Source organism: Solanum dulcamara, chromosome 9, assembly GCF_947179165.1.
Source record: "Solanum dulcamara chromosome 9, daSolDulc1.2, whole genome shotgun sequence".
Classification (NCBI taxonomy): domain Eukaryota; kingdom Viridiplantae; phylum Streptophyta; class Magnoliopsida; order Solanales; family Solanaceae; genus Solanum; species Solanum dulcamara.
The window spans coordinates 43,248,637-43,266,774 of NC_077245.1; the positions used below are offsets into that span (position 1 = coordinate 43,248,637).

The 18,138-nt window shown below is 39.1% G+C and overlaps 1 protein-coding gene across 1 annotated transcript in view; it reads left to right on the top strand.

Annotated features, from left to right (window-relative positions):
* Nucleotides 1-231: 231 nt before the first annotated feature.
* LOC129904391 (phosphatidylinositol-3-phosphatase SAC1) overlaps nt 232-18,138 on the top strand; it is a 46,993-nt gene continuing 29,086 nt past the window's right edge. Inside the window, exons 1-5 of the mRNA XM_055979957.1 lie at nt 232-594; nt 759-963; nt 1,054-1,219; nt 2,487-2,709; nt 12,232-12,308. Of these exons, the coding sequence (XP_055835932.1) occupies nt 463-594; nt 759-963; nt 1,054-1,219; nt 2,487-2,709; nt 12,232-12,308 (803 nt within the window). The 5' untranslated portion in view covers nt 232-462. The remainder of the gene's footprint in view (nt 595-758; nt 964-1,053; nt 1,220-2,486; nt 2,710-12,231; nt 12,309-18,138) is intronic.

The window sequence follows — 18,138 nt, forward strand, 5'->3', positions numbered from 1 at the left end:
TCATGTGATTTATTATTCTAGGCTATTTTTTAGGGAGTAGTGTATCTCAATTCAGTTATGGTAAGAAATTCTTAAATAACCGGATATTAAGTAATTAGTTGAAAGTGTAGGTAATATTAATATATATGGTATGTAAGTATGTTTATTTAGGTAGTTTGGTCTTACAAAAATGGGTAAATTTAGCGCATCTTAATAGTAGCAAAAGACATATTTGATCTCAATTAGACAAATTTATTCTATTTCAAGATTGTGTATTTTATCTTTCTTTTTTTCTGGAGGGGCAACTTATGTAAAGAAAGGAAAACAGAAGTGACCAAGGAAGCATGAAATGGGTAGAATTATAGTTACTCCTTCTTGATCAATCCCAGAAGATGATTGATCCAAAGGAAGCCCAAAACTGTGAACGATTCGCCATGCTTTGAAGAAATCGAACCCTGTTTCCATTGGTTCTTCATCTTTCCCATGGCGAAACCCGAGAATATGAAGTCAAATTCATCGAAGCTACCCCCAAAAATCCACCCCTCTAATGATCCATCTGAATTCAACCCTCTTTCCTATTCCCTCGAAAAGTTTCGCCTCTACGAAACACGAGCAGTACGTTACAATTTCACTTCCTTTGCCTTATTTTATATTTTTTTGGGAGAAAAACCCAATTCCTTGTGAAAATCTCAATTCACGGTTCTTTTATTTTATTTATAGTTCCAATGAAAACCCAACTGGTATTGTTTTTTGATTGATTGCGATTTGGGTGTTTGCAGAGGTTTTATTTAATAGGGAGTGATAGGAATAAGCAGTTCTTCAGAGTTCTAAAGATTGATAGAATGGAGCCTTCAGATCTTAACATAAGTGAAGACCCAGTTGTGTATCCCCCTCAGGAAGTAAAAAGCTTACTTCAACGGATTGCTGAAGGAAATAGAGCTACTGGGGGCTTGAATTTTGTGGCTAAAGTATATGGCATTGCTGGTTAGTCTTTGTTTCATCTGTCTTGCATGTCATAGTTTCTATTTGAAATTTTAGGCTAACTTTTTGTACCTGTTAATGGGATTTATTTAGGTTGCATTAAGTTCTTGGAGTCGTATTATCTTGTATTAGTGACAAAAAGGCGACAGGTTGGATGTATATGTGGTCATGCCATATATAGTATAGACGAGAGCCAAATTATTACAATACCTCATGTCTCGGTCCAAACTGATGTTGCTCATTCAAAAACTGAGTTAAGGTAAGTGGTTTATTTGGTTGAATCTTTGGAATAAGAAGCTTTTGCTGCATACTGTTTCTATGTCTTTTGCTCTAGTGATACAATTTCCTTTCTTTTAATTGCTTAATAGTAAAATGTTGAAACTTTTAAGTATACTCGGAGTGGTTGTGTTAAGGTTCTATTCTTTTGTTGGATATTTTAATGTACGGGTCATTTCAAATCCATCCGCAACATATCTATTTGGGTTTCAATTGTGATAATTTTATTTGCTCTATAGCGCAAAGAAGGTACAAAGATGTACAAAAAGGACCATGCTCTTTAAGGAGTACATGAAGTCCATCATTGTATCCGTATCCATATCATTACATTGTTCATCCTGGACAAAAATGTCAAAAAATATAAACACATGTACTTTATACTGTGCACATCCTCAAATTTATCCCCAGAGCATCTGGGGTTGCATAGCCTCAAGTTTACCCTAAAAAAAATCTATGATTGGTTACTTCCACGCAGTCCATATTATGCTTGCAGGATCAGTTCTCCGAAAAGTTTACCTTGCGTTGTTGATCTTTTTCCCTCGTCAGCTTTCAAACCATCTTTCACTTATTGTAGCATAATTGTACTACAAATAAGTTCAAGAATAAGCACCGAGTCTGCCAGGTCAAGAAAATTTCCATTGCTATGTTCCTTTTAGAGATAAATATTCCTTAAAAATAATGATGGCAAAGCCGTATGTCACTGTTGTACCCCACATGAAGGTACTCGATCAACACCGAGTTTAAGATGTTAGTTTTATACTAGTGTTAATGGAAGAAAACATTAAAATAGTAAATTGGTTAGTTAGTTTGGAAAGGAGTTTCATTAGTTAAATGAATTTGAATATTTGGAAGTTGTAATTTGTAAATACTTTTTTGCTTTCTCTAAAAATAAAAATAAAAATAAAATAAAATAAAATTTTATAGAACAATATTATTGCTTAAATAGTGTTAAATATTTGGAGTGTCCAAGATAGAAAGAGCATCATGTAAGTTTGTAAGGAGAAAGTAGATCACTGGTCACTTTTTATTCCTGTTTACTTTTTAAAATGTTCATATTTCTATTTGGTATGTCTTTTGGGTCTGGTACGGATATTATGAAGAAATCATCATTGCTTTGTCTGGATTTATTTCTCTCAACTTGAATTTTGTTTATATTTATTTGCTCGAAGTTTGTGCCCTCTGTTTGATTTAATGAACGAAATTTTGGCCCTTAGATTGTTTCTTGGATGACTAATTTTCAACAATTGCAGGTACAAGAAGCTTTTGTCCAGTGTTGACTTGACAAAAGATTTTTTCTACAGTTACACCTATCCTATAATGCGAAGCTTGCAGAACAATGTCTTGTCTATGGGTGAGGATGGGATGCTGTATGATAATATTTTTGTCTGGAATTGTTATCTAACACATACAATTCGAGCGAGATGCAAGAACACAATGTGGACAATTGCTTTAGTTCATGGGCACTTTAAGCAGGTGTTTACTTACATTTCCATTACATTTTGATAACTGAGAAATCCTCCGGGGGCCGGTGATGCACGGTTTAGAATTCAGTAGATAATGGGCCACTTCTCTACCTTCTCCACTTAATACTAGGCTTTTGTCTGTGGTAAGGTTCGAATACGTCACGTGCACCTAACTGCACATCACATGTTGCGCTCTTACCACTAGACCAACGCCCGGGGGAAAACATTTAGACTTACTTTTCCATTAAGTATGTAGTTTTTATCTGCTGATACATGTAGTTACAAGCATATTGAATTTTATTTCTCAAGCTTAAAATAGCTATACTGATACCTCTGATTACAAGCACTTTGGATTCAGTGCTCAATATTAAACTAGCCATACTCTCTAAGCCTCCTGCTTGTTGCTGCATCGGCTTCTTTTCCATGATTTTCCTATGTGATCTTGCTGCAGTTTCTTGTTTGCAGAGCACATAAATTGGTCATTTTAAAGGGAAATTAGCATGTTTTATCTTTTTGTATATCTTGTATAATATGTGGCGTACATTAGGGTGATCAAGGACATGTATGAGGGTGCCAAAATCCGGGTAAGGAAAGTAGGAGGGGACTCAGAGCACTTTCCAGTTGTAATGGGGTTGCATCAAGGATCAACCCTTAGTCCGTTTTTATTTGCCTTGGTGATGGATGGATTGACGCGACAAATTCAAGGTGAGGTGCCATGGTGTATGCTTTTAGCGGACGACATAGTCTTGATCGATGAGATTCGTAGCGGAGTTAAAGCTAAGCTGGAGGATTGGCGACATACCTTGGAGTCTACAAGGTTTAAGCTGAGTAGAACCAAGACAGAGTACTTAGAGTGCAAGTTCAGTGAGACACCTCAGGAGGTTGGCACGGAAGTTAGGCTTGGTGACCAGGTCATCTAAAAGAAAAGTAGTTTCAAGTACCTTGGGTCTATCATGCAAGGCAGTGGGGAGATTGACGAGGATGTCACATATCGTATTAGGGTAGGGTGGATGAATTGGAGGTTCGCTTCCGGTGTGCTATGTGACAAGAAGGTGCCACGACAACTTAAGGGCAAGTTCTACAAAGTGGTGGTTAGATCGGCTATGTTATATGGGGTGGAGTGTTGGCCAGTTAAGGTCTCTCACGTTCAAAAAATGAAAGTAGCCGAGATAAGAATATTGAGATGGATGTGTAGGCATATCAGGAGTGACAGAATTGAAATAAGGCTATTCGGGACAAGGTAGGAGTGGCCTCGGTGGAAGACAAGATGCGGGAAATGCAACTGAGATGGTTTGGGCATGTGAAGAGGAGAGACACAAATGCCCAGTGCGGAGGTGTGAGAGGTTGGCCATGGATGGTTTTAAAAAAGGTAGGGGTAGGCCGAAGAAATATTGGGGAGAGGTGATTAGACAGGACATGGCGCAGTTACAGCTTAACAAGGACATGACCTTAGATAGGAGGGTGTGGAGGACCCATATTAGGGTAGAAGGCTAGTACATAGTCTCGTTATTCTTCCGTATTAGTAGGCGCATTAGCGCACTATAATTTCTTTTGCTCTAACTTCTGTTATTATCTCTTTATTACTTTCTGTACTTTGATTAACTTATTTTATCTGTGTCGCTTTCATGTCGCTATCGTTATTTGCGTTATTCATTATTTGCTTTCCCTTATCGCTTTGAACTTATCAGCCTTATCTTACCTCTTTTTATGCTTCTTTTGAGTCGAGGGTCTCCCGAAAACAGTCGTCCTACCTTGGTAGGAGTAAGGTCTGCGTACACTTTACCCTTCCCAGACCCCGCGTTGTGAGATTTCATTGGGTTGTTGTTGTTGTATAGCTTGTATAATAAACATGGATAAAAGCTGCTTCACATTAATTGATTGTGGAAAGATACCACCGGGTGGTTGGAGTTTCTCGATCAACCTGAAGGTGAAATGATGTATGTTCAAGGATCCCTCATTGTATGATAGACAAAGGCTGCTTAGTAGGAAATGAGAATCAAAGATTATATTATAGAAAAATTGACGCGACAAATTCAAGGTGAGGTGCCATGGTGTATGCTTTTAGCGGACGACATAGTCTTGATCGATGAGATTCGTAGCGGAGTTAAAGCTAAGCTGGAGGATTGGCGACATACCTTGGAGTCTACAGGGTTTAAGCTGAGTAGAACCAAGGCAGAGTACTTAGAGTGCAAGTTCAGTGAGACACCTCAGGAGGTTGGCACGGAAGTTAGGCTTGGTGACAGGCCATCTAAAAGAAAAGTAGTTTCAAGTACCTTGGGTCTATCATGCAAGGCAGTGGGGAGATTGACGAGGATGTCACACATCGTATTAGGGTAGGGTGGATGAATTGGAGGCTCGCTTCCGGTGTGCTATGTGACAAGAAGGTGCCACGACAACTTAAGGGCAAGTTCTACAAAGTGGTGGTTAGATCGGTTATGTTATATGGGGTGGAGTGTTGGCCAGTTAAGGTCTCTCACGTTCAAAAAATGAAAGTAGCCGTGATAAAAATGTTGAGATGGATGTGTAGGCATACCAGGAGTGACAGGATTAAAATGAGGCTATTCGGGACAAGGTAGGAGTGGCCTCGGTGGAAGACAAGATGCGGGAAATGCAACTGAGATGGTTTGGGCATGTGAAGAGGAGAGACACAAATGCCCCAGTGCGGAGGTGTGAGGGGTTGGCCATGGATGGTTTTAGAAAAGGTAGGGGTATGCCGAAGAAATATTGGGGAGAGGTGATTAGACAGGACATGACGCAGTTACAGCTTAACGAGGACATGACCTTAGATAGGAGGGTGTGGAGGACCCATATTAGGGTAGAAGGCTAGTACATAGTCTCGTTATTCTTCCGTATTAGTAGGCGCATTAGCGCACTATAATTTCTTGTGCTCTGACTTTTGTTATTATCTCTTTATTACTTTCTGTACTTTGATTACCTTATTTTATCTGTGTCGCTTTCATGTCGCTCTCGTTATTTGCGTTATTCGTTATTTGCTTTTCCTTATCGCTTTGAACTTATTAGCCTTATCTGACCTCTTTTTATGCTTCTTTTGAGCCGAGGGTCTCCCGAAAACAGTCGTCCTACCTTGGTAGGAGTAAGGTCTGCGTACACTTTACCCTTCCCAGACCCCGCGTTGTGAGATTTCATTGGGTTGTTGTTGTTGTATAGCTTGTATAATAAACATGGATAAAAGCTGCTTCACATTAATTGATTGTGGAAAGATACCACCGGGTGGTTGGAGTTTCTCGATCAACCTGAAGGTGAAATGATGTATGTTCAAGGATCCCTCATTGTATGATAGACAAAGGCTGCTTAGTAGGAAATGAGAATCAAAGATTATATTATAGAAAAATTGACGCGACAAATTCAAGGTGAGGTGCCATGGTGTATGCTTTTAGCGGACGACATAGTCTTGATCGATGAGATTCGTAGCGGAGTTAAAGCTAAGCTGGAGGATTGGCGACATACCTTGGAGTCTACAGGGTTTAAGCTGAGTAGAACCAAGGCAGAGTACTTAGAGTGCAAGTTCAGTGAGACACCTCAGGAGGTTGGCACGGAAGTTAGGCTTGGTGACAGGCCATCTAAAAGAAAAGTAGTTTCAAGTACCTTGGGTCTATCATGCAAGGCAGTGGGGAGATTGACGAGGATGTCACACATCGTATTAGGGTAGGGTGGATGAATTGGAGGCTCGCTTCCGGTGTGCTATGTGACAAGAAGGTGCCACGACAACTTAAGGGCAAGTTCTACAAAGTGGTGGTTAGATCGGCTATGTTATATGGGGTGGAGTGTTGGCCAGTTAAGGTCTCTCACGTTCAAAAAATGAAAGTAGCCGTGATAAGAATGTTGAGATGGATGTGTAGGCATACCAGGAGTGACAGGATTGAAATGAGGCTATTCGGGACAAGGTAGGAGTGGCCTCGGTGGAAGACAAGATGCGGGAAATGCAACTGAGATGGTTTGGGCATGTGAAGAGGAGAGACACAAATGTTCCAGTGCGGAGGTGTGAGGGGTTGGCCATGGATGGTTTTAGAAAAGGTAGGGGTAGGCCGAAGAAATATTGGGGAGAGGTGATTAGACAGGACATGACGCAGTTACAGCTTAACGAGGACATGACCTTAGATAGGAGGGTGTGGAGGACCCATATTAGGGTAGAAGGCTAGTACATAGTCTCGTTATTCTTCCGTATTAGTAGGCGCATTAGCGCACTATAATTTCTTGTGCTCTGACTTTTGTTATTATCTCTTTATTACTTTCTGTACTTTGATTACCTTATTTTATCTGTGTCGCTTTCATGTCGCTCTCGTTATTTGCGTTATTCGTTATTTGCTTTTCCTTATCGCTTTGAACTTATTAGCCTTATCTGACCTCTGTTTATGCTTCTTTTGAGCCGAGGGTCTCCCGAAAACAGTCGTCCTACCTTGGTAGGAGTAAGGTCTGCGTACACTTTACCCTTCCCAGACCCCGCGTTGTGAGATTTCATTGGGTTGTTGTTGTTGTATATCTTGTATAATAAACATGGATAAAAGCTGCTTCACATTAATTGATTGTGGGAAGATACCACCGGGTGGTTGGAGCTTCTCGATCAACCTGAAGGTGAAATGATGTATGTTCAAGGATCCCTCATTGTATGATAGACAAAGGCTGCTTAGTAGGAAATGAGAATCAAAGATTATATTATAGAAAAATTTGCTAAGTATTTTTCCATGCATCTAATTCGGAGATAGCTGATTGTAATTACAGTGACACAGGTTGTACCTAATAGTGTGGCCTAGTGGTCAATGAAGTGGGTTGACAACCATGAGGTCTCAAGTTTAAATCCCAATCGAAGCCTTGGTGGATAGAGTTACTTGGTTCCTGAGTTACTTGGTACTTGTGTTGTTGGGAAATAGAAAACATGTCTTGGAATTAGTCGAGGTGCACAAGCTGGTGATGATAATAAAATAAAATTACAGTGTCATGGGTCAACTTGTGTAATCCCCTCTAACTACAATCATATAAAAATAGCCAATGATTATATTTGAATCTCAAGTCGCCGTGGACTTTAATTCTGACAAACCCTAGGATATGATTTGAAGTAGATTCAATTTATGGTAGGCGTTGGAAGATTAGGAATACTGAAGGAAGTGCTCCCCCAAGTTAAACTTACAAATATTGTGCATTCTTTCTTTATCGGAATTAAGAAAAAGAAAGTGCAAAAGAATTGTATGGAAGATTCATACCCATAGGATAACTTTTTTCTTTTACACTTGAAATATTAAGTTGTATATGTGCTTAAATTTTTGTATGAATTCATGTAGATGTATTTTCATGTACAAATAAATGTGTATAGTATGTGTAATTTTTGTGGTTAATCCATTTTAACTAGTCTTTATGAAAAGGACATAACCATGAGACAAATCCATTTCCCGTACAAAAACTCTTTGAAGAAATACCTCAGGAATTAGGTCCAAATCAGTGTAGTTATTGAATGGGATTTTGACTTGTTGGCTTGAGCGGGTCTTTGAAAATGAGACTATCTACCTGCACTCTTCACACTTATGGACCAAGTGCATAAGGATGAGAATGGTGAAGTGTTTGGTAGAAGATGCACAAATTAGACGAGATGACAAATGTATTTTCATAAGCTCTTAAATGAAGAAGGGGACAGAGATATCGTGTTGGGGGAGTTAAGAGTATCTCGAGAGTTAGAGCGATTTTGTGTATTGCAGGTGCATAAAACCTGCAGATGTTGAGGAGGCACTATTCGTTAGATGAGGAGGGGAAGAATGACCGGGCTAGATGAGATCCCAATGGATTTTTTGAAGAACGTAAGTATAAGGAGTGTCCGACTGGGTTGTTTAATGTCGTATATAGGACGATTAAAATGCTAGAAGAATGGAGGTGGATTACAATGGTTCAAGAACTAGAGTGATATTCATAATTGCTACAACTATAGAGGTATCAAGCTACTAAATCATGTTGTGAAAGTTTGGGAGAGGGTGGTAGAGATAAGGTCGAGTAGGGATGTGTCTATCTTAGATAACTATTTTGGATTCATGTCGGGGCGATCAACTACCGAAATCACTCATCTTGTAAGAAGATTGTTGAAGAAGTATAAGGATAGAAAAAAGACTTACACATAGGGGGTGTTTGGTATGAACGAAAATGTTTTCCATGGAAAATATTTTCCCAGAAAATGTTTTTTTGGAAAACAAGTTGTTTCTAACTTATTTCCTTATGTTTGGTTGGTGAGTATAAAATATTTTCCTATTTTATAGAGTAGAAAATATATTTTAGAATAATAATTTTTGACATGAAAATCAATCCCATTAAATCGATTCGGGACCTGACACCGACACCCGAATCAAAATCCGACCCAACGACCGATTCAAGATCTAACCCCGATGATTGATCTGGAATCTGACCCCAATCTCTGACCTAGGACCTGGGGGTCGGGGTGGGGTAAAAAATGAAATTTTCAAAATTTAAAATATTTTTCAAAAATAAATTTTTAAATTTTTATTTTGTGTGTGGAGGGGAAGGGGGGTCGTGGTGGTAGGGGTGGTTAGGGGTATGAGGTGGGGAAATTGATTTTTTAAAAATTTAAAGTGTTTTTCAAAAACAATTTTTTAAAATTTTAATTTTTTTGGAGGGTGGGGTGCTGGTTTGGGGGGGGGGGGTGAAATTTTTTTGAAATTTAAAAAAAAGAAATTTTTTATTTTTTTATTTTTTTGGATTGGTAGGGTCGAGGTGCGGGTGGGGTAAAAAAAATTTGTAATTTGACGTTGGAGGAGAGTTTTGGAAAATGTTTTTCTTAATATTTGGAGGGAAGTCATTTTCCTTGAATTTGAGGAAAATAAGTTGATTTGGAAAACATTTTCCAAAATATTTAAGCCAACCAAACACGAGAATAAGAAAATATTTTCCTTCATACCAAACATACCCATAGTGTTCATCGACCTTGAAAGGCTTATGATAAAGTCCCTAGGGAGATTTTCTTAGAGATGTTTGGAGTTTAGAAGTGCACCCATGGCTTACATTTGGGCAATTAAGGATATGTACAATGGAGCAAACAGGTGCCTCAAACCACTTCTTGGTTGTGATGAGATTGCATCAGGGGTCAGGCCTTCGCCTGTTCCTATTTTCCTTAGTGTTGGACGAATTGACAAGGCATGTTCAATTGGAAGTGCCGTGGTGTATGTTATTCGTATATGTCATAATATTGATTGATGAAACACGTAGTAGAGTTAACGATAGGATGTAAGTTTGGAGATAGGCTCTAGAACCTAAACGTTTTAGGTTAAGCAGAGGAAGTTACAAGTATCTTAGGTCAATAGTCCAAGGAGACGGAAGACTGCCAATGATATTGCATATCATGTGGGAACTGAGTGGGTGAAATGGAGACTCGCATCCATGGTATTGTGCGATATGCTATGTTCTCAGACTCTTTAAAAATGTCGACAGGTGCGTGTTGGATCCTTCAAAAGTAGTGCAATTTTGAAGGATCCAACACGGGTGCGACATCATTTTTGGAGAATTCGAGCAACATAGGCTATTAGAATGTGTCGCCAAGGCTTAAAGGTAAGTTCTATAGAATAATTATTAGACCAACATAGTTGTATGGGTTCAATGCGGACCAGTCAAGAACACACACATTTAGAACATGAAGTTAGTGGAGATGAGGATGCTCATATAGGCATGTTGGCATACTAGGGGAAATATCATTAGGAATGAAGTTTTATGGGATAAGGTATGATAGGAGTCTATGGCAGACAAGATGAGGAAAGCAAGACTGAGGTGGTTCGAACATATGAAGAGGAGGTGCGTAGATGTGCTAGTAAGGAGGTGTGACAGGTTGGCTTGTAGTAGGAATTAGGAGAGGTGGAGGTAGGCCAAAGAAGAACTAGGGGAGGTGATTAGATAAGACATGACACAACTTTAGTTTACTGAGGACATGACCCTAAATAGAAAAATATGAAGGTCATTGATTATGATAAAAGGTTAGTAGGTAGCCGAATGTTTTCGCCTACGTTGCTCAGACTCGGGTGCGGGTGACTGATACGTGTGCGGATTTAGAGGTTAGATTCTCTATAATCTAAATTTTAAGATTCGGAGATATGGATCCATAAATGGATACGGGTGCGGGAATTCGGTTAAAAATAATTCAAATATATAAAAATAGAGTTACAAAAACTAAATTATGCGATATTATGTGGAGAACTTGAGGAGAAAATATTGGTCAAAAGGAGAATCCTAGGAGATAAAAGGAAAGGAAGTGACAATAGAAACCTACATATATATATAAATATTTATAATTTCACTTTATTTTTTGTTTTGATGATAGAAATCATTGAATCTATCCAGAATTTCTCTCTCGAGTTTGGTCAAAGTACCCAAAACTGGTTGACCAAATCGTGTACGGACCCCACACCCATGTCGTGTTGACACAGGTGCACCACTAGAAGTGAAGAGTTTGAGCAACTTAGGTTTTCACACTTTATGTGGGAGAGGTAAGGGGCTAGCCGCCTCCTCTCTTTATTAGAAATATTATTTAGTAGTCACAGTCTCTTATTTTTCTATGTGAATTACTGTTTTTTGTTCCATTTGTACCATACTATTTTGCTGTTATATTTTTGTTGCAATCATGCTTCAAAAGCTTTCCTTTTGAGCCATCAAAAACCTCTCTACCCCCCACAAATGCAGGGTTAAGGTCTGTGTATATCCTACCCTCTTCATACCTCACAAGTGGGACTATACTGGGCATGTTGTTGTATCGAGTGGTGGTTAGACCGACTATGTTATATGGGGTAGAGTGTTGGTCAGTCAAGAACTCTCGTGTCTAGAAGATGTTAGTGGCGTAGATGAGGATGCTGAGGTGGATGTGTGGACATACTAGGAGAGATAAGATCAGGAATTAAGATATTCGGAAAAAGGTAGGAGTGACTGCCATGGAAGATAAGATGCGAGAAGTGAGGTTGAGATGGTTTGAACATGTGAAAGAGGAGAGATGCAACAGATGCCCCTGTTAGGAGGTGTGAGATGATGACCCTAGTGGGTTTGAGAAGGAGTAGAGATAGGTCTAAGAAGTATTGCAGTGAGTTGATTAGGTAAGATATTTCAGCTAATCGAAGACATGACCCTTGATAAGAAGGTGTGGAGATCGAGGATTAGTTATTAGTTTGGCGAATTTTTTTCCCTTTCCCAAAATTTAGAGTTAAGTATTATTCCTTTCTTTCCCTTAATATTTTAGATTTGTGTCACTACTTGTTGTTTCTCCTCGGTATCTTAATATATGGTTGTTGTTTTTGTTTGTTGGTATTGCCTCGTTTTCACTATCGTTTCAGCAGAGGGTTTTTTGTAAACATCCTCTTTACCTTCTCAAAGATTGGGGGGGGGGGGTCCATGTACACTCTACCCTCCCTAGACCCACTTGAGGGATTACACTAGGATTGGGTTTGTTGTTGTTATATATCCCTTCAATGAGAGTATTGCAGACCAGTTGATGATAAGTTGCTCGGGAACCTAATATGTTGCTTTTGCTTAATGGTTGCAGACTAGGCTATCAATATTTGGAAAAGACTTCAGTGTTTCTCTGGTTTCTAGGCGTTCTCGACATTTTGCAGGAACACGGTAGGCAAAGTGCCCTTTTCTTTTTTTATTTCCTCTCATAATTTGCCAAAGCTTTTCTTTTGCTTGCCAGCTTTCTTAAATCGACTAACTGTACAAACTAAGAAGTTGTAAAAAATAAACTTATCTTTCTACGCATTGGTAGAAGAAAACTGAAACAGAAAACAATAACCTGTCTGAGGAGAAGTTAAGTGAACAAGGTCAATTTCCGTACTTTTCTATTTATCTTTCAGTTTCTATTTGGTTTTATACTGCGAGTTGCTTGAAACTTATTACTCCTCCTTTGTCCCACTTTATGTGACACAATTATGGTTTGGACAGTTAACAGAGTTTTTCTAGGACCGTGATATTTTCATATGTACGCAAAATATTTTGAATTGTTAACTATTGTAACTGTTACATGTTATGAAGTTTCTAAATATGTAACTTTTTATTTCAAAACACTTGAATATTCTGTGTTTGAATTCACACTGAAAATTAGATAGTTTGAATTGTGTCAGATAAAGCGTGATGGAGGGAGGATTAAGCTAATAAATGCTGCTAATGTTTGAAAAAACATAAATATATGTGCTTATGAGCTAACAAGCACCCTTCGGGGTGGCCTAGTGGTTTAGGCTTGAGACTTTTATGTTGAAGGTTTCATGTTCGAAACCTCTTGCCTGCAAAAGCAAGGGGTTTGCCTTCTGGGTTGAGCTCGTCGCACCGGGCTTTCCTAGTGCAGGTTACCTCTCCTGTGTGGTTTGTGGGCTATTGCATAGGAGCGAGGGTTTTACCCCGTGCACACCCAAAGGGTAATGGCTGCGGGTTTCTCTTTGTCATCACAAAAAAAAAAGAACATGAGCTAACAGGTTTTCATGTGTCTAGACTCTAGAAGATTAATTTTAGAATCTTATATGCAAAGTGGCTTAAATCGTGTTGCATCAAATTGTAGGATCGCTTAAGACCTGAGCTAATTACTCTTCTTTATTGATTTAATAAGTAACTCACTCACTATATTTGTTCTATGTATTAGTTGGGATAAGAGTTTGTTTTTCCGTTCTTTTTTTTAAAAAATAATAATTTTAACTGCAGTAGGGATAAGAATTTTTGATGTCAAGTTATAGGGAATTTCACTTTTCAGCAAGATGTACACTATTAAATTGCAAGTTTATTTTTTAGGGCTCAACATTTAATATTGTCAATACTTTAGTTTTGGTATCAGCTTCTCTTTCCAGTTTCTCTTTTTATGTCTCTGAGTGTATAATGATACTTATATTTGATCTTATAACCTATCATATTACTTGGATCATTTGGCGCATTTTATACCTGGAGGGGAATTCTGTGAAGCGTTATTGGTTTCCTGTGTTATTTGAGACTGTGGAATGGTCAATCATCAATTTCATTGCAAGAGTTTATCACAATTATTCAAAAATTGAAAAGATAATTACTACATGAGATAACAGATAAGATAAAGGAAAGAATCTTTCTTCCTAAATGTTGAAGTATGACCTAGTTGTTCGGATGGGTGTTCACCCCAAAGTGTTCCCGAACCACATGCATACATTCGTAAGTAACTTAGTACAACATGTGAAACTTCACTGAGAGGAGTCAACATAATCAAAGAGAGATTCAACAACAAAAAGAAAGATTAGGTGATAAAGAATAAAGAAAGCTATGGTAAAGACCCCGGACCTAATTTGCAGTTGCGTATGATTAATGATGTAACTGAACGCTATCTTCTATTGGCACTCCACTATGGGTCTGTATTTTTACTTGGTGATGTAGATGATATAATTAGCATGGGTAGTGCTCAGTAGGGGTCGGCTAAATTGAATCATCTAGTTCCATACTTCCAAGCCAAGAACCTTGGTAGATTCTGTACTTTTTGGGGATTAAATGGCATGCCCTGAGCCTACACCCTGGGCGTGGATGGTACTCAAACCTTATTTTGTCCCAAACGAACCCTTGGCCTGGCTTACTACTATACTGAAGGCTATTATACATATGCAGAAGCTTTTTAAAAGATGTACATGCAATTAATTTTAAAAAAACAAACTCAACAACTTCATTTGAAAATCTGTATAATATATACATCTTTGTAAAACAATGTTTAGAAACGTTCCCCTTGATTAGAAAAAGAATGAATTGGTCTTTTTTTTTTGTTCAATCATTGGATAGGAGGGAAACAATGTTGAAAGTGATAACTCGACTGACTCGTCTATAAAGCCTCTAACATACTAAAAATAGGTTACCGGGACAAGACCCCTCACTACCTGAAAACTCTGCTAACAACATATACTAATTACTAATACTCTAGATAAACTGGAGCCCTCCAAAAGCAAGGAGGTCTCACCAAAGCTGGAGGAAAGTGATCCTAATGATGTGTCTGCTATCGTGAGTACCTGAACCTGCATAATAAAATAATATAGCGCCGAATGACATCTATACATGGAATGTATGGGGTATGCAAAATAGCTGAATGTAACTATTGACTAAAGCTGAGCATACTGAGCTGAATGAATAATTCTGAAGATAAACTGAAATAAAGTCAATTGAATAGTAAAGCATGCATGTGTACTTTAATAACAAAACTTTATGACTGAAAATATGTATCAATGGCAAATACTGAAAATAATATAACTTTACTTATCTTGGATAGTTTCTCTAACCGACCACCATCACGCGAGTACAACGTCTTGCCCACGTTGCCAGAGCCATCCTATACCTTGCCATGGTAAAGGGCAAACTTAACTATTGGATCCAATCTTTGAGCTTGTACTAGGGGCTTTCTGAGGAGTCACTCGAATCAACAACACGATCTTATCATATGTTGGCGGTGCAGTTTTAGGGTTTGGATTATCTGAACCCTTATCCAACTCGATGTTCAATACTACTCCCAAAACATGCACTATTGCTCTGTAACATTAAAGTTATCCCACTTTAGGGTGAAAAATTGAAAATCTCTTTCTTTGAGTCCTTGCTCAGATAGTTATTTAGAACTAAATTAAACCTGCTTTAAAACTGATTATGCTTTCTTTAAAACTAATTATGATTTTCTAAAAATGTGACTATGCTTTCTCAAAGCTGAAATATGCTTTCTTTAAAACTGACTATGCTTTCTTTTTGAAATTATGCACTTGAGGAAAATTATACTTTCTAGAAACTCTTTCTGAAACACTGCTTTAAAAACAACATACCCAATGAAATCCTACGAATGGGGTCTGTGGAGGGTAGAGTGTACGCAGACCTTACCACTACTTCATGGAGGTAGAGAGACTGTTTCCAAAAGACCCTAGGGTCAAAAGTATATGTTTCGAGAAAGAGAGAACAACAATATATATACACTATATCGGCTAAAACAAGAAGCGTTGCAAATTCTACAAGACAAGAACAAAACCAAATATAAAAAATGATAATCAGAGGGCACTAACAACATAACTAAGCTAGCACGCCTAGACCTAAGACCAACCCTAAACTATCACAGGGCAATACAACATTCTACCCCTGCTAGCCTTCTACCCTAATACCCGACCTCCACTCCTTTCTATCTAAGATCATGTTCTGGGTGATACGAAGTTGCGCCATATCCTTTCTAATCACCTCTCTCCAATATTTTTTCGGTCTACCCCTACCCCTCCGCACAACCCCCAAATCCAACCGCTCGCGCCTCCTAACTGGGGCATTGACACACCTCCTCTGCACATGCCCAAACTATCTCAATCGCGATTCTCTCATCTTGTCTGCCACAGAGGCAACTCTTACCTTCTCCTGAATAAACTCGTTCTTAATCTCATCCCTCCTAGTATGTCCATATATCCATCTTAACATCCTCATCTCCGCAACATGCATTTTCTGAACATGAGAGTTCTTGACTGACCAGCACTCTGCACCATATAACTGTGACGGCCTAACCACTATTTTATAGAACTTACTTTTAAGTTTAGGTGGTACCTTCTTATCACACAGGACTCCAAAGGCAAGCCTCCATTTCGTCCATACTACCTCAATGCGATGCGTGACATCATCATTGATATCCCCACTACTCTGGATGACGGATCCAAGATATTTAAAGCTTTCTCTCTTGGGGATAGGTTGAGTGGCAAGCCTCACTTCCATGCCCTCTTCATCCAACGTACTACTGAATTTGTACTCCAGGTACTCTGTTTTGGTCCTGCTCAATTTGAACCCTTTGATTCCAAAGTTTGTCTACAAACCTCCAACCTATCATTGACTCTGTCCCAAGTCTCATCAATCAAAACTATGTCATTTGGAAATAGCATACACCATGGAATCTCCTCCTGAATAGATCGTGTCAGCTCATCCATCACAAAGGCAAAAAGAAAAAGACTCGGCATGGATCCCTGATGTAGTTCCATCTCAACAGGAAAGTGCTTCGAGTCATCTCCTACAGTCCTAACCCGAGTCTTGGCTCCAACATACATATCCTTTATCGCCCTAATATAAACCATTGGAACATCTTTAGTCTCCAGACACCTCCAGAGAACATCCCTCGGATCTGTCATAGGCCTTTTAAAGATCAATGAACACCATATGAAAATCCCCTTTTTTTCCTAAATTTCTCCACCAGTCTCCGCATAAGATGGATTGTTTCAGTAGTCGACTGCCCCCACATGAATCCAAATTGATTCTCTGAAATTGACACTCTTCTCCTCAACCTCATCTCCACCACCCTCTCCCAAATCTTCCTAGTGTGGCTTAACAATTTGATACCTCTGTAATTATTACAGTTTTGGATATCACCCTTGTTCTTGTACAATGGAACCATAGTACTCTCCCTCCATTCATTGGGCATCTTAGCTGTCTTCAAAATAGCATTAAACAACCTAGTCAAGCACTCTAAACTTGCCTTGTCAGTGCTCCTCCAAAAGTCCACCAGAATCTTGTCAGGTCCAATCGCTCTCCCCTTCCTAATCCTACTAATAGCACGTCTAACCTCCTCAACCCTAAAGCACCTGCAACACCCAAAATCCCGGAGACTATGGGAGTGCACTAAATCACCCGATACAATATCTCGGTCCCTTTTTTCATTTAAGAGTTTGTGGAAGTAGGACTGCCAACTTTGCTTAATAGAGGTCTCATCCACTAGTACTTCACCTTCCTTGTCCTTGATGCACTTTACTTGATCCAAGTCGCGGGCTTTTCTCTCTTTTGCTTTGGCAAGCCTATACAATCTCTTATCTCCACCTTTTTCCCCTAACTCAACATATAGGCGTTCAAAAGGTGTCGTCTTAGCACTCGTGACCACCGACTTTGCTTCCGTCTTCGCCGTCTTATAAATACCGCTAAGCCTACACTTCATAGCTTCATCCACACACTCCAACCATTCCATATAGGCCACCTTCTTAGCTTTCACTTTGTCTTGAACTTCTCCATTCCACCATCAATCTCTTGGGCGACCACCAAAGATACGTCTCGATACCCCTAGTACCTCAGTAGCTGCATTTCTAATGCAATCAGCAGTCGTGTCCCACATGTTGTTCACATCCCCGCTACTACTCCAAGCCCCCATACCAATTAACTTCTCCCCCATCTCTTGAGAAAGGGCAGGGGTTAGCCCCCCCCCCCCATCTAATCCTTGGTCGATCATAAAGGGTCTTCTTTCTCTTATCTCTCTTAAGCTCCAAATCTATCACCAAGAGCCTATGTTGAGTAGTAATATTTTTGCTCGGAATAACCTTGCAATCCTTACAAAGGTCTCTATCCCCCTTCCGAAGGAGTAGGTAGTCAATATGCGTTCTAGCTACTGTGCTGCTAAAAGTAACCAAATTAAAAGCTTTAGCAAACTCTAGGAGAGATGTCCTGCCACCATTTCTTTCCCCAAAACCCAAAGCTT